At 35.5% G+C, this 20,862-nt stretch overlaps 1 protein-coding gene across 4 annotated transcripts in view; it reads left to right on the forward strand.

Annotated features, from left to right (window-relative positions):
• The window catches only part of ATP2C1 (ATPase secretory pathway Ca2+ transporting 1), a 67,809-nt gene that overhangs the window by 29,853 nt on the left and 17,094 nt on the right, over window positions 1-20,862 (forward strand). For all 4 annotated transcript variants that reach the window (XM_050709167.1, XM_050709168.1, XM_035549665.2 and 1 more), the window contains exons 2-13: window positions 4,128-4,238; window positions 5,145-5,261; window positions 6,603-6,692; window positions 9,424-9,459; window positions 10,373-10,434; window positions 10,822-10,930; window positions 14,022-14,177; window positions 14,868-14,936; window positions 16,690-16,765; window positions 17,261-17,327; window positions 18,411-18,535; window positions 19,790-19,887. In XM_050709167.1, the coding sequence (XP_050565124.1) occupies window positions 4,128-4,238; window positions 5,145-5,261; window positions 6,603-6,692; window positions 9,424-9,459; window positions 10,373-10,434; window positions 10,822-10,930; window positions 14,022-14,177; window positions 14,868-14,936; window positions 16,690-16,765; window positions 17,261-17,327; window positions 18,411-18,535; window positions 19,790-19,887 (1,116 nt within the window). The remainder of the gene's footprint in view (window positions 1-4,127; window positions 4,239-5,144; window positions 5,262-6,602; window positions 6,693-9,423; window positions 9,460-10,372; window positions 10,435-10,821; window positions 10,931-14,021; window positions 14,178-14,867; window positions 14,937-16,689; window positions 16,766-17,260; window positions 17,328-18,410; window positions 18,536-19,789; window positions 19,888-20,862) is intronic.

Consider the following 20,862-nt stretch of genomic DNA (forward strand, 5'->3'; position numbering starts at 1 on the left):
TGTGAATGGGGAAGGGAAAGCTGTAATCATTGCTCCAAAAACTTCAGCTATATGCTGTCTAACTGATATAAAAGCATCGGCCAGTATCATATTTTAGCCCCGTTATCTGTATGAAAACTTTGCCTGCAATGGAGTTCTGAGGTGTTTTAAGATACCAGCCGCTAGATGTTTGAACACGAATTACATCATAGGATCGAAGAGATCTTACTGTATGTGGTGGGCTGAACCCTGTAATATAGAAGGCTGTGGTTTTTAGGATAGCTAGCTGCTATTGGATGTGCTAACAGGTGTTGCAGAAGCACACACCTCCAGCTTGCAGGTCTGGGCCGTAGTGCAAGTGCAAAGGACTACCGAGTACTTGCTGACACTGCTAAATAAGAAATCTTTCTTTTGCAGTAAAGGCAAAAATACTTGTTTGAATATGGTTATTATGTCCCAGCAGATGGCAAGTGCTTTTTCCAACTTTTTTTTTGGACTTAAATCTGTCGATGTAACCCACTTCATCGAAGGGAACAGCGATCAGTTTCTTATTGGCTAAGTAATTGAATTTAATTGGTGGCAAAGTGTTGGATATATCGTTATTTTCTGAACTGTGAGTGTAGTATAATCTACCCAGAGATTGTAGAGTTTTTTGAGAAGTGAGATGAAGTATCCATCCGGAATTGTCTTATCATAAGTAATTTTGCCCTAGAGAAAGGAGCTGGCTATAAAAAGACTTTGAGCCGTTGTTTTTGTAATCTTTTACCAAATTTTCTCTGTAGATTTTTTTTTTCATGGCCTAAAGTTTCTACAATGTTCTCCCTAGGAGTGGGAGATGTTTTGAATGCAACACACATTTAAAATCAGAGGCTTTTTGAGCCTGTCACAAAAACGTTGTAAAAATAGGCTTTGTTAGCACAATGCTATCGTGCTGATGAAGGTTTATTTGGATGAAACGTCTTTATTTTAACATTTGTGTTTAAGGATATTTAACTTTTCAAGATATCCTTGAAGAGCTTGTTACTAGACATTCTGCCATCCCAATTGATTGCCTAATACTAGGGAAATGATGAGGTGTGTCCCTTTTGGAGCTGGTATTTGAGTCTACCAGCCATGTCACTTGCTATAGGGCAAAAAAAAAAAATCTCAGCACTAAAATTTGTAATGGCTGTCAGTTCATTTCTGCCTAGTCTTACTGGGAAAGTGTGGTTGTTCAGAGGTTTGTTGAGTGATCTTCGACAAAATTGTGTGTTTGTGGATTTGTTTTGAAATAGCATTTAGGCTTAACTGTTTCCAGCCCTAAATTCTGGTGTTCGGTAACTAGATACTACATCCATGGCATTACTTTCAACAAAAATCAAAAGCTAGTACTTAGGAGGGGAAACTGTAAAGAAAAGAACATGAGTTCTTCAGTAGTGTTGTATCAAAGAGGGGAGATTGTGGCAAAATTCTTGGTAAATGTTTGGTTTAAGGAAGTGTGTGAGCCAAGAAAACTGAAACAGCAGGAAGGTTAAAATCCAAAGGAAATTGACTGTAAACTTTAAAGTATGAAAAGTCGCAATCTCCAATGGCAATTTCCTGAGAATTGAATTGTTTAAACTTAACGTTGGTTCGTATGTGTAGGCTTAGCAGCCTTAACTGTGTGTGTTCTTAATAGCAGAATAGGGGAGTTCTGTCTTTGTAGCCCCCAGATAGGCACGATACATACTGAAGGTTCTGCAAGGCAGATTTGAATGCAAGTGTTTCTTTCCAGGACTGATTCTCGTGAGCATCAAGTGCTTCATGGACACTGCTCAAAGCAGTGGTACATCTAACCGAAGGCTGCATGGAAGAATGAGTAGCTGTGATGTTGCATCGCTTCCCATGATGAAGTTTTAGAGAGCTGGAAATGTATATGCTGAAGAGTGTTTTTTTTTTTTTTTTGACTGGGAGTTGTAATGCCTGTATTCTTCTGAAATGGAATACCTTTTTTTTTCTGCTGCAGTTATGGCCAGCTTATGTTGCTCTAATGTGGTTCTGCTTTGCAGAGGGATCTGGGTTCTGTGAGAAGCCTTAGGCTGCAGAGCAAATGTTTGCCACTGTGGTACAGAATAATGAAACCTTGCTGTTACAAGGATTTGTTACCATTTGCTGGCTTTGGTGTTTTTGGAAGGCATTGAATTTTAGTGTCTTTGTGCCTCATAAAGAGACCCCTTGTTAGAATAGAATTATACTCCAGATTAATTTTTTTTTTTCTGATGTCAAAAGCAGTTAGTGAGGTTCTTTTAAAGTACTATAAATATGTGTCAAGTGTTGCAAAAGAAAAATCATGATATTTTGCACCATGTCTGAAACATTTTTTTTGAGTCAGTTTCTTTTCCCAGTTCAAACGTAGAAGGTGTCTGGAAGAGCTATCTTGCTAGATAAATTTTGCAAATATATATATTAATGCAGTATAATAACGTGTATCACCATCATTTTTAATGAAGACCTACATCAGTGTATATACATAAGATTTCAATAAGTATCTACTACTGAAGGATATTTTGGACAGATTTTGTAACGCTAAAAATCTGGCCGCAGGCTTTCCAGTTGTGGTCTTTGCTTAAATGCATCGTTAAAAGGATAGCAAAGAAAAGAGCAAACCAAAACTCTTTCACTGAAATGAAGTATTGCAGTCGGAGTTGAGGTGTGACAGAGCATAGCTGAGCTTTGGTTCTTGGTCCCTTGCTGATGCCCTCCAAGCTGCCCAATCCTGCTGGCTTCAGGCTGCACAAGGCTGGGTCAAGTCCAAGGGATTCCCTCACTCTGGAGGACACTGAAGATGCTGTTAAGGTGCAGTTCTTTAGCCTGCTGTGCCCTCCTCCCAAGAGCTCAAACCCACACTGCACATTGCCCTGAGTTTCATCGTAGTCTCTAGACTTGCTTTCCTAGCCCTACAGTGAAGGAGCAAGTCTTGTGGTTGACTTTTCCACTAGGAACTACATGGCGAGCAGAGAGTTTCCAAGGCTTTCTCTTTCAAGAGAAACCATGTGTGTTCCTACTGTGGTAGGCTTTCACCTTCATTCATTGTTCCCTTGGGCCTCTGCATTGAAGCCTTTGTGTAATCTTATTTAGGTAAGCAGCTGGAAGAACAAAAATTGAGTTTATCTCAGCTATCATATTTGAGTACAAGAGAAAACGGTGTGTAGTATAGAAAATGAAGATTGTCATAGTTTTTTTTTTTATGGTATAAAAATGCTGTAATCTTGTAACACATTATCATCGTGGAGTATTTTTTTTATTATATTTTGTCTCAGCATCCACAGAGGAATTTCAAAACCTTTTATTGTCTTGTATAAATGCATAAAACCGCCAATTCAAATTCTGTGGGAGTGTAATGGGAAAACCATTTCAGTGGCGAGCATGTTTGTATGTTAGGTGTTTTCCAGTTAATGGTGGGGGGGGAGGAGGTAGATGAAAAAATCTGAATTATTAATTGTGGCTAAAGTAATGGAGTGAGGTAAAGGAGACAAGGATGATGGAAAAGTATCACTTTAGCTTCCAATATTTAATAAGCAAGAGTTCTGAAACTTCGGTTTCACTGAATGTCAGTGTTGCTGTCAGTGTCGCTAAAGCACTACTCTGCACTTCACAAAATTTTTAATTTCTGAAAAATTACAGGATATCATTGCTTTTTACAGCATTGACTTGAAGTTCTTGTACTATAGTCAAATTCTATGACTTCTCTGGCATCTGTGCTCCTGCGGTTTTCTTAATATTGTTTTTCCTTTCTTTGTCTACAAGAAAACACAAGTAGGCTTGCTTAGAGTAACTTCATTAGTAAGTAGAAAGTAAGGGCAGGAAGTGAAATTTAATCTGAAGTGAGTACTTTCTGATCAGTTGTTGAGCTAAAGGATTGCGAATATATGTAACTGTAAGGATATTTGCCATTGCTTAACACATCATTACAGAAATAGTCCTCTCAGTTGAATGTCCAGTGTTTTGTTTCGTAGTTGCAGGTATGATACTGCATGGAAAAGAAGATGAATCTGCAGATTTTTTTAAAGTGCAAATGGTTATTGAAAACTATCTTTTAATGGCATTAATACTGCATTGATCTGGTATATGTTGTTTGAAATGAAATGTTAGTGCTCCCTTTCCCTTCAAACTTTGGTTTTGTTTCATAGGTTGCACGTCTTCAACAAATCCCTGATGGTGACAATGAGACAATGATTCCTGTACTGTCCTCAAAAAAAGCAAGTGAATTGCCAGTTGATGAAGTTGCAAGCATTTTGCAAGTAAGTTATTTTGCATCTCTGAAGACTGTGCTGATGTTACCAAATGATGTTTGATATCTCATAAGAACAGATCTTGTTACTAAAAGTCCATGCATTATCAGGCTGTTTGGTATTAACTACTGTTTACTTTTAAAAGCACATTGATTATGAAATTGTTTCTTGAAATGCTCTAATCTCCAGTGTTTTTGAGAAAATTGTTAATTGGATGGGGGTATGATTCAGCTTGAAAATGTTTAGATTTCTCTGTGTTGGAGATTGGTTTTTGTTAATAAAACTCTCCTTGAGTTTCAGAGGTGAGTTCTTCCTCTAAAACTGTCCTGTTTTTCATAGCTATTGCTTCCGTTTCTTGATGGAATTCTTAATGTCTTTAATATATTTTGGCAGCCTCCATTTTAAGAGGAGGAACAGGATTGAGAAAGATACCCATTGACAGATATATGAGCCACTGAATTTGGGTTAACTTTCTTGATAGATGATCTTTTTTCATTTTCTGCATGCTTGACTGCTTGAGGAGTACATCATGATAAATGTTGGTCACTGATAACTCAAGAATTTGAAGCTGTGGCTGTCATTTAGCTGAGTAACTGAACTCCTAACATAATTCTCAACAGTCTGAACTGTTTGGTTTGCTAAAAAGTTTTCTGCAGGGAAGATTAGCAATCAGAGATGTGAAACAGCATCTGCTTCTGTAATTCTGTGATTTTTTTTTTGTTGAATCTGTTAACTACTGCCAAATTTTATTTTAAAACAGTTAGCTTTTGTTGTTATACAAACACCAGTACCAAGCTTGTATTTCTGATGGCCAAATTTTTATAATCTAAGACACTATTTTGGTGTTGGAATTTATTCTGAAGTCTTATCTTAACAATGTAATCACTGACTGTTATTCTTTGTATATTTCAATAGGCTAATCTTCAGAATGGCTTAAAAAACTGTGAAGTGTGTCATAGACGGGCATTCCATGGATGGAATGAATTTGATATTAGTGAAGATGAACCACTGTGGAAAAAATACATTTCCCAGGTTAAGATTTTTGTCTTTTCTGCTTTTAGGTTTTAATACTTTGTCAGTAATTTTGCTGTCTTAGCTTTCGTGTACATGAAAGTACTCTGATAAAAGTGGGTAAGCTAAAGTAGAGTGAGAAGTTCTTCTCTAATTTCTATCTAACTTACCTATTGAAAAAGCTTTCATTTAGTTATGTCAGTGTTTAGGTCATATGGTTTGTTTGTGAAGGTGTTCATAACTAGCAGAAGGCTACCATCTGTAACTATCTTAAGGGCTGGGGAGGTAGAATAAACTTCCTTATAAGCAAAGACTTGGGCATGAATCACACTCAAGTCAGACACAAATGCTTATGATTGGTAAATATTTAAATGTAATATGAAGTGTCAATAATTTGATGGGCAAAAGAAATTCAAGAAAGCAAAAATATTGCCTTTGAAGTGAGGGTGGGGATGGGGTCAGCCTTGAATCTGATGGTAAGCAGAATTGGCAAAAGTCGCGTGTAAATTTCTTCCTGTCAGCTCAATCTACTATAAATACAAGCCCATGCAGCATCTCGGAATGGTGTGGAAATGCCACTGCTTTGCCACTCTTTTGCCTGCCTACCTTCTCCCTGGCAAAGACACTTAAAGCAACTTTTCACACAGAAGATTTTTCTAATGAATTTGTTAAACGTTTTGGTTAGTATTTCCTGCAGCCTGTCTAAGCAGCAGTACAGTTAAGTTCTAAAGTAAACCCTGAAGTAATGGGTGGTTAATTCTAGAGAAACCGTTTTACTTGGAAGTGGCTGCAAAGACAATTCTCTGCTGATAGTAGGAGTGGGAACATCATTATATACTAGCTGTCCTCTGGCATTAATACTTCATTTTCCCATCCATCTATAGTGTCAGTTAGATGTGTCAGAAGACTTCCAAAGCATATTATCCAAGCGTGTTTTAGGTAGAATTTATTAAGATATGTATTTGCTTTGAATGTGCTCGTCATATGTGCTCTTAGTGTCCTTCACTTTTATTGTAAGATTCACTATTTTGTAAGATTTCTCAAAAAAGTGGCAGTTAGCAACTATCTGTCATGTAGAAGAAAGATCCTTTTTTTTCTATCTTGAAAATGTGAATCAGGAAATATAAGAAGTGGTTTCCTGCTGTTACGTATTGAATATGGTCCATTCAAGGCCTTTGATACTAAAAAGAATAATTCAAGTAAATTCTGAACCATACAGAGTCAAATTCTGTTTGTGCTGGCAGATTGCAAAAAAAATTAATTAAAGAATAATATGTTTTAAAAATAGATGTTCTTTGGGGGGTAGGCAAAAAAGTCACTCTGTATAGAGTATTGCTGAATTACTGTTCTGTTTCATTTCAGTTTAAAAATCCCCTTATTATGCTTCTCCTGGCATCTGCAGTCATCAGTGTTTTAATGCATCAGTTTGATGATGCTGTCAGTATCACCGTGGTAAGGAACTAAAATTTTATCTTCTGAGACAATACTTCAGAATGGATGACCACATTTACTTTCAACATCACATCGATGCTAACGTGGGATGGTATTATTTGATTGTAATTAATGAAGTTCATTTATATGTTATCATTAAATCTGCTGTTAAGTTTGTGCGGGGATTTTGTTTTTCTTGACTGATAGTAGTACATATCAGAATATCAGCTAATATTTACCTGGCTACATCTTACATATTTGCTGTTTCATTGTGTCTAGGAGTTTGTTCTGAGGAACAATTTTTGATGTCTTCTATCTAATGTTTTAATCTCAAATTATGCTTTAATTTCAAATTGAAACCAACAGAGGCCTTCTGTTAATTTACTTCAAAGCTATAATCTTTTAAAACATGGAAAAAGAAATCTAACCTGAACTCCCTAGAAACAGCAGAAAGAAGATAGCAGCTGAAATAAGGAATTTCTATAGAAGTTTGTAGTTAAATAGCATGTTAAACTAATGAGCAACTGTAGTACTGCTAAGCATTTGTCAGGGCAAATGACACTGAGGAGAAATTTGTATTCCCTTTGACCTTTTTGGGGTGAAAAGTGAAAACTGTGATTTCTGTATGATCAGAGGTAGTTTCTAGCTGTGTTTTTGTCATAGCTGACCTCCACACTCCCTGTTGTGAGGAATCGTGTTTCTGTAATTAATTCAAGATAAACAGAGGTTTGCTCCTAACCCCTCTTTTTCTGTAGACACAGTAGAACACACGTGGCTTCTCTAAGAAACAATATGCAATTTGAATTTGAGTGTAGTGTTAGTTGTGCTCATAGTAGTATAGTCTGTTGTGCTCATAAGTTGGATGTAGGAAAATTATTGTATCGTTAAATGTATTTAACTGTTGTGGCCAAAAGTCAGATTATTTTTGCCCTTTGGTAGTGCCCTTAAATCTATTTCCCCGTACCCTTCAGCAAAGGAATGTAAGGGAGCAGTAATTTCTGTAGTCTGTGCTCCAGCCTGAGAAGGAATCTTCACCAGCCTCATGAACGTTAGCAGAGGTGTCTTGAAATACAGAGAGTAATTGTGGTTCAGTTAAAGTTCATTAATTGTTTATTTCATTTAACTTACAGCTAACCTACCATTTAGTCTTGTAGTTATCAAGGCTTATATTTTCACTGAGTAAATATGTTTTGCTTCTTTTTCAGATGACAGTGCAACTTCTGTGTCTGTATATTTCTGCTGAGAGCCTTAGCAACAAAACTAATTTGCTGCTTAATATCTATGACATACATTTCTTTTGATAGCATTGCTGGCTTGAGCAACTTTTGCCAAGGTTTTTAGTTCAGATGATAAAAAATGTACTGTAGAGCTGCGTGATGACTTGAACTGGGCTCAGATCTTAAAACAAAACAACAAAAAAACACCCTACCTTTTCACAGTTGGAAGATACTGGCTTCTTGTTTCAAGCCATTGCACATAGACCCAAAGTGAGATGCTGACATGAAACTAGGATATCAAAGCTGTGACAGGTAGCATGAAAAGAAGGTAGTACTGCCTGCAAAGGAAGCATATATGTAACTCCGGAAGCAATACCCCGTGAAAGGAGGGAGAAATGCATATAATTATTTACTAGAACTCAGTTGCCGAGGCTAATGTTAGTGTCACAAACAAGGCAGACTTGCTGGATTTATCTTTGTTTTAGTTAACGGTTCTGCAAGAGTTTTTTCTCTTGCAAAATGGTCATATCTTATTTTTTAGTAATTGCAAGGTACACTTTAAAGGCTTAATGGCTCTTGCACTTCTGAGATAAAATTGTATTTTAAAGATATGGCTATGTAAGAAGTGTAACAATTTGAGTAACAAATTTAATTAGTGTAGCAAAACTGGAGACTGTATTGAGGGGGAAGATGATACTTCAAACAAAATTCACCTTTGTCTCATTCTCTGATAGATCTCATTCATTCACTCATTTTCACGTTCCATGCTTACAAGCCCAGTGACATTCATGTTGAAGTGTTGTGACCAGAATTGTGTGTGATATGGGGGAAGGCTTATTATTGAGGTCTTAGTGCTTCTCTTGGATTATTCCTAATAGGCAACTTTTTTTTTTTGCCTTTTTTGTTTTGGATCCTGGCTGTTTGGGGTGTAGTCGATGTATTATCTTACTCCATGGGAGTCTTGGGCAAAGTTCCCAAGTTTCCTCTGCTTGTCTTCCTTACTGAGATATTTTATGGCTCCAGACCTGTTCCTCAACTTTGTCTCTAGTCTTCAGTTTATTCTTAGTCTTTCTGTTATCTGGTCACTTGAATGAAACAAAATCTTTTTAACAGCTTTTTAACAGTTACTGTGGCAGTGAACACCATTCATACTTCATTCAGACAATTTTTTTTATTTGTGTTCTGGATCTCTCCCCACTGTTGTCTCTTGCTCACCTTTTAGAAATGCAGAGCTTACAATTGCTCGACATTTTACTTCAAAGTCACTGTCTAGTTATCAATCTTATTTTTAGCAGTATTACCTTATTGAAGTTCTTGGATGACACTAAAACAGACGTAAAGAGATAATGCCATTGGTTTTTTTTATCTTTAGTAGGCATGAGGGAAAACTGGTCATTTTGAGCGTGAGAAAGTCTGTTTCCAAACCATATTGTTAATGTGTAGTAACAACTATGGTTGAGAAAAAGCAAATATGATCACTTACGTTCATGGCCATTTGGAATTCTTTTATCTTATCTGCTTTTGTTTTCTCGCAGGCAATACTCATCGTTGTTACAGTTGCCTTTGTTCAGGTAAGACATCTGTTGTCCAAACAAGATTATTGCTTTTATGTATGCTCTTCTATTTAATGAGTAGTTGTCCTGATCTGTTGTGCAGCTGCACAATGCTTGATTAAAGAGCTCTGTGCTTTCATCCAAGTCTTTCCCTTTTCTAAACTGCATGATTTTTCTTTCTTTAACTACATTGACATTTACGCATCTATATGGGTAATACACTCAGCAATAAAAGACTACTTGTTAAGAAGCATTCAGATTAAACAGTGCTGAAGTACTTTAAAATATTTGATTTCATAGAAAACAGATTTTGAACATAAAGCTTTGGCTGCAATGCTGTACAGAAATTTTACGCCCCCCCCCCCCCAAATATATATTAAATAACATAAGTAATAAAAACGTTATCATCATTCTTTGAATACCCAGCTTTATTCAGTATCTGCTTAAACGAAAATTGCTTCCTGTTTGTGCTTTTAATCTTTGTTTATCTTGAAATTTGTTATAAAATCTGTTGAGTTAGAGGTGAGTTGTATTACCATAGTTCTCCAGGGGCTAAGTGTGAACACTGTTTTTGGTACAAACTTGCTAAACTGTAGAACTTGATCCCTGTGTTTAGAAGCATTACTGTAAGTATTACAAAGCCTTGAAGGTATTAAAAGAAAATGCAAAAGATCTCTGCCAGTTTTTCAGTAATAATGCATGTAGGCAAGTTCTTAAATCTGTAAAACTTCCAGTGTTTGGACCGTATTTGCTTTTTAAAGTATATCTAATAAGGAACTGTTGGAGGGCATATCTTAACTGATTCTTTGGAATATTATAACAACTTTACTAATGGAACACATCCACATCTGCTGAAATCTATCTTTTTATTGCTTAAGTTTTGCCTGTTTTAAAAACATGCACTTCTTTAATTGTTTTATTGTCTCTGTAGGAGTACAGATCAGAAAAATCTCTTGAAGAGCTTAGTAAACTTGTGCCTCCAGAATGCCACTGGTATGGAATTGTATGTCCTCCCTCTCCTAAATTAAGACATGTTAAGTTTAATGTGAAATGAGTAGAAGAAAAAGTTTTTACTGAACTTAATACCTTTATAGCAAGCATTATGCAGATATAGAACATAATTGATTTTGACTCATTTTAAAGATTGTTGTATTGGCATAAAATATTACTCCACAGTGTTGCCCCTTGAACACTCAAATGATATTAGTGGTGTGTGTAATTTCTAGAGAAATAAACAGCAAAATTGAAATTGTATTGCAGCAGCGCCGCAACACATAGAAACCAGTAGCACTGCAACGCATAGCCAACACTTTGCTTTTCTAAGACAAAATGCCAGAGAGTACATTCTTATGTACTTTGACATTGTGTTTACACCTACAGTGTACGAGAAGGTAGAGTGGAACATACACTTGCAAGAGATTTAGTCCCAGGAGATACAGTCTGCTTGTCAGTTGGAGACAGAGTCCCGGCTGATCTACGATTATTTGAGGTATATACCTACTATTGTTTTAATATTTAATTGCTTTTTTTTTTTGTGCAAGAGAGGGGAAGAGAAGATAGCCACTTAATAATGAACTGCAGTAAATATTACTGTTTGGAACTTGCAACTATTTTGATAGAAACTTTGAAATAATTAAACTCCTAAATATAATTGTGCATTCTTAATATACGTGGTTTTTGATTGTAAGAAATGAAAGAAGTATTTTTCCAATTTTATGTATGCAGTCTGTTATTGAAAACTTCAGTTGAATACTTTTTCTGAATATTAAGTCAAATGGCTGTTTTCAGTCTGAATTGTGGGATGTGTTTCCAGCTGATTTTGTGTCTAATATTTGCATTAATTTTACGGTGTAGTTGCAGTGTTCTCTGAACACTGTGCTGGTTTTAATGCTAGTTTTATAGACAAAACCTATACCAGCTAGTGTCTAAGAAAAATTTGCGGTGCTCTTGGGAAGTTGTCTGCATCATCTGTTAGCCCTTGCAATATAGTCAGTACTTAACGTTTTGCTGAGTAATTTTTGTTAGTGACTTCAAACACTTTCTTATTCCCTCAACAATTGTATAGTGTATACATTAGTGTAGAAGTGCTGTTGCAGCAGCATCTACCATCTCACTCGTAAGCTCATAGTATACCATGTTAGCAGCATTCTTGGACCTGTTACAATGGAAAGCAGAAGGGGAATTAAAAGTTTCTAATCTGCTTGTCTACATGACCTTAAAGTTTGCATCATCTTTATCTCCACTATTCTTGCAGATATTTGAAAATAAGAGCATGTCATCATAAGCAGTTGCCTCGCTCTGGCATTGGAAATCTCTACCACGCAGTGGGGGCTGTTATTTATATATATGCATGTGTGTATGATGCATCTATCTTATCTTATTGTGCCTGGCAGAATGTGCATGCTTTCTCCTGGAAACTTCAAGTCCAATCTTCTGTGAAAAGGCTAGCTATGATCACCAGAAAACTCTGATATGTTTAATTTATTCTGCTGTATAAAGAGTGTCTTTTACATCAGAGATATATTGAAATACCTGCTTTCTTTGTTTATAAGTCCATAATAAGAGACAGTATGACATTGTGACGGTATGAAAAGGTGGAATTCATATCTCTTGTGTTCAGGACTTAAGGCCAAAGCAGTCAATTCTTAAAAGCTGCTAGGCCTAACCTCATGCCTTCCTGTTAGAGAAAGTGGAGGGAGAAGCAAATGTACTATCTCTGCGGTAATGCCTATTGCTATGATTCCGTGAAGGTTTGTGTTTGAGATAACCTTTCTTGTGGGATCCCAGAAGGTTGTCTTTTCAGATAAAGAACTAGATTTCTTTAGTATGTTCTAATTGATACCGTCTTAGAAACTTATAGAAATGCTAATAAAGTGCTGTTTACTTTCTGAAGTCTTCGTTCTCTATATATTGTTTTCATATATACATATATATATGAGAAGAAATTTCTTTGCTGGACTTGTGGGGCAATCTTGTTTTCCAAAACATTATATAAAGACCTTTTCTGGCCTAGGTTTTGTGCAGGTTAATGAGTCCTCTGTCAAATTTTCTAGTAATACTCTTTAAATCCAGAATACTACATTAAGAACTAACATGCCTGTAGCAACTTCAGTTTTGAACAAAATTCACTTCAGTAGTGATGACAAGTGTTTCAGAGCTCATGGATAAATCTGAACATCCTGTTTCAGCTTGGAGTCTGAGGAATATGTTGCAAATAAAAAAATTGCTATAGAACTTTCTGGAGCTAATCATTCTTTATGGCTTTGCTTGAAACATTCATTGCAGTTTTTGATAAGTGCCCCTTTTCCTTTATTGATACAGTATCCATCTTTTAAAAATGGGTACTGTCCCGATACGTATTTGAGAGAACAGCAGGAATTAGAGGAACTTGATCAGAAAGCACTTTAGTAAGGGTACTATTCTCTTCTGAACATTGACTAAATTTATTTTTGACTTAGTATGCCTGTGTTCATTTTGTTGTCCAGCTAGAACTGGAGTGCAAGAGTTACTGGAGTAACATGTCACTTAAGAAAACAAACCAAAAATATCCTTGAACCTCAGAGTGATGTGCTATACTGTGGTGGTACCAAATGCAATGGGACAGATTCTTGCAAGTGATATCTTTTCAAAGAGTTTTGATAATTTTGTTCTATTAAGCATCCTTTAACGCTGCTTTTCTCAAGGAAGTTATATTGAAATTTAGTGATACAATCAGAAGTAATGACTATAATTTTTAATGCAAAATCGTTTTACTTGGATTGTGTCAGTAGAATTTTATGGTTCAAGCTTTGGCTTTGTTCAGGATCCACTGAAGTCAACAGAAGCTGTTAGCAGTGATGTCAGTTGGGGAAAGACATTTACATTTCTGTTTTTATTATATATTTTTTGTTTTATATTATATTTATAGAAAATCTATTTTCTTCAAATATTAATAGAAGAATATTAATATATTTTCTTCGAATATTTATAGAAAACAATCTCTTTTCTTCACCTGTAGACAGCTGAGTAGCTGTAATGGTAATTCACTTTTCCCTTTTCCTTCTCCTACCACCTGCACTTGTTGCCAAAAAAACACAAAAGCAAAACCTAAAAAAAAAAAGAAGTTTCTTCAGACTACCTTGCCTGTTGCATGAATGGCATTTTCCCTAGAGACACTTAGTGGACAAAAACCCACTGTATGTGTTTTGTTATGTGTCCTTAATGAACATGATAGGAGGAAATGGACAGAGAAAGAATTGAAAGGATAGTATGTATATACATTTACAGTCCCAGTTAATTATATTATTTGGTGCATCACAGATACAACCTCTTCTCTGTTTTGTAGAGAAAGTCATGAACATAAAATTAGGAGTAAACTTTGACTTTGCAAAGCAAGTGTATTGCTGCAATGTTCTGTAGGAATGCTTGCTAGTATGCTGGTTCTGAAAATGTGGTCAATATTGATACATGGTTTCTTGTCATATGAATAAATTAGATATATTTTTCACGGTCAGAACTGGGAAACTTTTATTACGATTTCAACGACTTATGAAAGATTGTTGCTATGCTTTTTACCTACTCTGTATATTTTGTTTTCAAAGGCTGTGGACCTTTCTATTGATGAGTCCAGTCTCACGGGTGAGACAGCTCCTTGCTCTAAATCTATAGCTCCTCAGCCAGCAGCAACCAATGGAGACCTTACCTCAAGGAGCAATATTGCTTTCATGGGAACATTGGTCAGATGTGGAAAAGCAAAGGTAAAATTATTATTGATAGAGAACAATATATTCCATGTTATAACTATTTGAATTAAACCAGTTCTTATTTTTAAGGTTCACTTACCTGTTGATAACTGTTTTTTAATGACTACATATATTTTAATTTTTCTTAAATAGTAGAAATGGAGTAGAAATAGAAATGTTTACTGGAAATAAGGATGAGGATGACTTTACTGTGATACAATGAAAGCTGTTCTCATTGGTGCTTTTTCAGACATGGGGGAAAAAAAATCCATGCTCAGGAGCCCTCAAATTTGTAGGGAGCAGATGATGTGAAACCCTTCTGTCTGGGATTTGGTATTTGTGAACTTGCAGAACTACATTCATATCTTAGAGTTTGAGAACCTGTAAATGAAATTACAGATATGTTTGGTGTTAGCTGGATGTTGCGCTATTTGAGTTTTGTTACTGGTAGTTGCTGTACTTCAGCAGTACAGAATAGCAGTTTGTGTCACAGGGGTGATTTTATTTTTTTTTAACAAAAATACATCCTATTTGCCTGAGTAGTTAAATCAATAAGGCTAACAAAATTGTAGCAGTTTAAATGGTATTTGCCCATTGACTACTTAAGTCAAAGCTGTCAAGAACAATCATGTACATTTAAATTAAAACTTCAGATCTGAAATGACTGCTTTTTGGTGGTGGTTTTTTTTTTTTTTTTTTTTCTAGGGCATTGTCATTGGAACAGGAGAAAACTCTGAATTTGGAGAGGTTTTTAAAATGATGCAAGCAGAAGAGGTAAGAATGGATATTTAGAAATGACAGCGTAAATTTTGTAAATGCATATGTCATTCATTGAAACTGCATTTTTGGAGTTTATTCCATAGGAACTTTGTTAGATTTAATTACATTGGTTTTCAGTAGAGAAAAGAATAGTATTAAACAGATCTTCTCTCTTGAACATGAAAGTAGTAATTGGATTCAGTGTAACAAATTATCCATTGGTGACCTAAAAATGTTAGTTTTGAAAATAATTTTCTGAAGCTTTTAAAAGGTATAACAAATATTGCTGCAATTTGTGGAAGTGTATTTTTTTCAAGTGGAACTATGTCTGTGCAAAAGGTATCTGTTATGACAGATTTGTGTGCTGTGTGCACAGGATTATGTTTTCCCTTGAGGAGCAGTGTATTTTCGGGTTATGAATTTGTTTCCCGCTGCTTCATGATCTCTAGCCTATCCTTCCAAGGTTACAGAGCTCCCTTTGACTTCAGTATACTAAACTCCTGTAGTAACTTTCTCTATTGCAGTGCTCTGATCCACATGGAAAGTCAGACTCTTGGAGTACTTTGTGTTTCAACAGCCTTCCCTGGCTCTCTGACCAACATAAGGTCATAAGGTGACAGTCTATTTTCAGCTGTCAGGGTATGATCAGGCCTACTATAGGCAGCACATTTTTTTTTCCAAATTACATTTCTGAAATCTGCCAGAACAGAACAACTAAGGGCATTAGGTGAGGCATCAAATATGTCAGCTGGGAGTGTGTCACTGACCTCACGTTGTTAGCTGCAGTGCCTTACTAGACCTTTCAAGGTAATAGTGCTGTTCTGTCACCCAGAATGTAATCCACTTTATTACACATGTGAGGAAAATATGATTAAGGTATGTAGTTTATATTGGAGCAATTGCATTTATTAATGAAGAAAGACCAGCAACAAAAAGTGTGCACATTTTACACACACATTCTGAAATATCAGAGTGGGGTTATGTTTATGATGCTTATTGCAGTAATCTTATTTTAAAAGTTAATTTTGAAGGTAAGGGTGAATCAAACTTAATATCAGAATTCCCCCATGGTGTGTACACTTTTTTCGTACCTTGCAGAACAAAGATTTTACACTGATGCAGTTTCCCTTTTATTGCCATACTTTCCATACTGTAGGTCTACCATATGTTAATATAAAAATCTATGTTCCTAATTTTTATTATCTCTTTATTTATTTTTTTTCTTGGTGTTCCCCTCCTTTTTTTTTTTTATATGTTTTTTGGCACTAAATATTTCTATAGCTTCCTATTTGGCTAACTTGTATTTTCTGCAGCTTGTTAGCAAATTCCTCCTGAAATATAATTGGCCTTCCAGGGCTTTAATGCCTCTGCCTTGAAAAGTCAGTTTTGTTCTTGTTATCAAGAACTTTTCTGTCTAGAAGAAATGCAGTTATTTTTAGCCCATGTTTTTTTTAAAAATCCTTGATATGACCTTTTGTATTAGATTTTGCTGTAGACATCAGAAAACTCCCGAAGGATATTTCTAAAAAAAAAGAAAAAAAAAGCTCATTTCATTGAAGTGTTCTTTGAACTTCTTGACTTCTACATGAGAATTGAACAAAGTAGTCTGTGTTTTCACAAAGTAAACACATGGAAACATACTGTATAACTACATCTTAGTCGAGTTAGTTTCAAGACAAGGTCTTGAAGCTTGCACCTGAAGAAATAGGATACAGTTTATGCTTTTAACTTCTGCTTGTTAACTGTTGGGTGTTTACCATTCACCAAGGCTCCAAAGACACCTCTGCAGAAGAGCATGGATCTCTTAGGAAAACAGCTTTCCTTGTATTCCTTTGGTATCATAGGTAAGAGATTTATGCAAAACAACTACAAATTATTTTGTAACTGAAACCAACCCATGGGTTTGGGAAAACTGAGGGACTTGATCTCCTTTTAGATATTTTGACTTCTGATTTTGTTTGCCGCTGTTTAATGAGTTCATGCAAGTAATAATCTGAAGATTACTGATGTGACATAACAACCCCCCTTACAATGCAAGTTTACTTCTGCCCACTAATGTGCTTTTCTGACTTTTTTTGGCCATCTAAATGCTTCAAGTTGCAGTGTCTCTTCTGATTCAAGGTGTGCATGAGTACCTCACTGCTGGTATGATTGGGCAGTCTGACTGGCAAAAACTTTCTTCACCTTTGCTGTACTAATGGAATCATGCTCCAACAGTGATAGAAATAATGGATTTTTATAGGCAGCATAATCATAAGTTTGGCTGAGTTCTTTTTAATGATGGGCTACAGTGCACATTGGTTTTGTATTTACCATGACAACTTTTTTTTTTTTTATAGGAGTTATTATGCTGGTTGGCTGGTTGCAAGGAAAACATATTCTTGATATGTTCACAATTGGAGTGAGGTAAGATATATATATATATATAATTTTTTTTTTTAAATAGTGTAGATTATGCATGATAGGAAATGTGTGAAAGCTAGTGATGTATATTATAATGTGCTTGCACGCAGTCTGTTCTTTTAAGTTTAGATAAGTAATACAAAGTAAAAACAGATTTTGTGCTTAAAAAAGCAAGTTCATACTCGTTTTTAATGATACAGGACATACTTGTCTGTCTCTTAAATTGTGTATTTGTATGGAGGTTTCTGAGAGTTTTAGGAACATCTGTAAACAGACAATAGAGTCGTGCAATTTGAATTTCTGTCACTGAGTAAAGAAAATGCAGTATTATAAGTAGCATCAAATAAAACTGAATTACTTGTGTACTTCATTAGCTCGTTTTCCAGCACATTGTGAAAACTTAATTCCAGGCTGTTGTCTGCTGAGAATAACACTGAGTTTTTATGGTCTAGCTCTCTACTCTCAGAAAAGTTGCTGGGTTGCTATTACATGGACAGTGAATAGGGCAGAAGCGTTTCTTTAATAAAAAGTTTTTTTTTTTTTAAATAACAAGATCTATGGAGATTTACTTGGGGAGGGGGGATATGTGCAGGAAGGCACCAGGAACTGCAACTTCAAACGTTGTATAATGAGCTACTGTGATCTGATCTTATTCTGTCATTCCAACACTTAGCATGCTGCCATAGCATGATCTAGAAGTGATAGCTGTGGATGATCAGTCACTTGGAGTGGTGGCATATCCCAATTCTTTTTAGTGCTGACTACACTTATTCTTCACAACCTGGGCTGCTTTGCACAGTCCTCACTAGTGTTTTCCTGTATGCAAAACAAATGTGCAATTGTTTTTTTCCCAACTTTTTTTCTTTTGTATGGGTAGAAGTGTCTAAGCCATTGTACATTGTTACTGTTTTCAGCATGTGTCTTAAGTGGTATACAAATAGAATCAGATGACATTTGGTTCCTTTCACTTTTAATCTCTGTTAACAGATAGGTACAGAAGCAATGCTCTCAGCTGTAAATGCATTATTACTATGTATTCATCTATGACATTCTAAGACAAGATTTGTGTATTTATTTTTGTTTCAGTTTGGCTGTAGCTGCAATCCCTGAAGGACTCCCAATCGTGGTAACAGTGACACTGGCACTGGGTGTGATGAGAATGGTGAAGAAACGGGCTATTGTAAAAAAGCTCCCTATTGTTGAAACTTTAGGTATGGCAAGACTAACTTAGAGATAGTAGTTGGGTATAAATCTTACGAAATCAATAAGAATCTCGATGGCTAATGGTAAAATGAAGCAGGTGTTCTTATTTGCCGGCAGTGTGGGGGTATCTTTAAAACATTTTGAAAATGAATGTCTTTTACATGAGTAGTTAGAATTCAAGTCAATGCTTTTGTGTGCCCTATCAGCACTTGGTTTTTGAATTGCAGTAAGCAGTCTGATTAATTACATGTCACACTAGTAATACTCAAACCTGCATGTGTAATTAGATGTATGGAGTACTCTTCGTTCACAGTAGAACAGTGAAAATATGTCAGTAGAAGTATTTTTAGTTAGCTCTAAGATGTTCTTGCTAAATAACAGATTTGTGAAACAGTTTTTAAATCAACTTTTTGGCATAAATTTGAATGTTTTTGACAGTTGGAAACAAATCCAAGTTTGAATATTGGAAAAATCTTTATAATCATAATGTACCTTAAGGATGTCGTGGTGCTTATATTAAAACCTAAAATATTTAAAAGATGAAAGCTTGAAAACATTCTGTACCTAGTTTCAGTCATGAAACGTAATTCGTAGTATATGAAAAAGAAACAGAAATCATAATTTAAGTAATTCTGCTGCAGTTGAATTTCTCCTTTGAAGACTAGGAATATATTTTCTAATGCCTTTAGCAGTTTCATTAGTATTGCAAGCTTTTTTTGTTGGTTTTTCAATTCCTGCTGTTGGGTCAAGGAATGTCAAAACAGTGCAACACTGTTTCAAAATACTTTTCCTGACTTAAAACAGCAAGTATATATTTCCACATTTCTGTAATCTTTTTAATCTCGTTAAAAATTGTGGCTTTAGTAGTAAGTCACACTTATAGACTGAGAAAAATGACTGCTTTAAAGCAAGCTCTTAACTTTCTTCCTCAATGGTAGTCGCAATTGAGACTTCAGTAGTATAGTTTGAGATGCATCAGAGCAAAATTAAGGAGGTAGTGAATGGAACCACTTGGGACAACTTGTCAATTTGGGCTTTTAATTAGCTTTTTTAATTTATCAAACAGACTTGTGAAGAACTTTGCACAGCTATTCACAAACAGTTGAAAATTTCCTGTCTTTATTAAATCCCATCTTTTTTTTTCCCCAAAGACAGCTGCAGTGTTTCTAGAAATTTGCATGTCTTGAATACTCTTGTTCTTGTTAACTACTCATTTTATTCTAGACAGGCCTTGTCTTACAAGTACTAATTGGTTATTTCAGGTTGTTGCAATGTAATTTGTTCAGATAAAACTGGAACTCTGACAAAGAATGAAATGACCGTTACTCATATTTTTACTTCAGATGGGCAACATGCTGAGGTATGTAGTGAAGCTCTGTTAGACTTAAATTTTGCTTCTACTTCACTGTGTGTATCAGCTGAGATATTCTTGTTTATACTTCATATAAAGCATTAATTAAGGAAGTGTAAATTGGTTGCACCAAATCTCAGTTCCTCAATTTCTAGCTAATTCTATTCATCTAGTATTTCAGATTTTGAGGTGTATTATCCAAGCATTCTGTGGTTACAGAAGAATTCACTTTATATATTATGTAAAAGTTCTGTAGGTCGTAATAAAAGATGCTGAGATGCATTACAAAAATGAGACTTGGCATTTTTTTTTCAGTATGGAAAATGGGACTGTTTTGTAGCATGTGCTTAAAAACAAAATGTATCTGTTATGAACAGTTGAAATAGGAGGGGTATCCAGCTGTTGGCTAAAAGATGATGTGTAGTATGGACCCTTCTTAATGAGTGCACTGTCATACTAGCTTTTTTCATAATGGATAGAGTTTAAAGTAGAGGCAGGACATAAAGCTGTGGTTGAGGTCGGGCGTTTGCTGCAAAGACTGAAGTGAATGCACAAAAGAGAAGCAAAAGCAATAGGAACGGAAAAGCAGCAAGGCATGCTTCTATATGTAGTTCCATGGGAGTGTACTTTAAACAAGTTCATGAATTCCTGAACTCCTCATGCTTAGAGTTTTATTCACATTGACAAAACCCTCCATTAGCTTTACTGATTTTTTTGTAGTAGTAAATACTGGAATTTTCTTTATCCTTTCCTGTTATTTACCTATGTTTGCTTATATTTCTTGGTGCTTATTTTCTATTCTTAAATTTTTATAGGAATGCTTTAATTGCCTTTTTCTTCACTACTAGCATAATTTGTTTATAGCTGTGTGAAATCAACTCCTTTGTCCTAATGGAAAGAGAATTTGAAATAGCTGTAAAATATACTAGCTGTTAATGCTGTAGAATTCAAGACTTTTTGGATCCTAACGGGATGCCTACATTT

Source organism: Cygnus atratus, chromosome 2 (assembly GCF_013377495.2).
Source record: "Cygnus atratus isolate AKBS03 ecotype Queensland, Australia chromosome 2, CAtr_DNAZoo_HiC_assembly, whole genome shotgun sequence".
NCBI classification, from domain to species: Eukaryota; Metazoa; Chordata; class Aves; order Anseriformes; family Anatidae; genus Cygnus; species Cygnus atratus.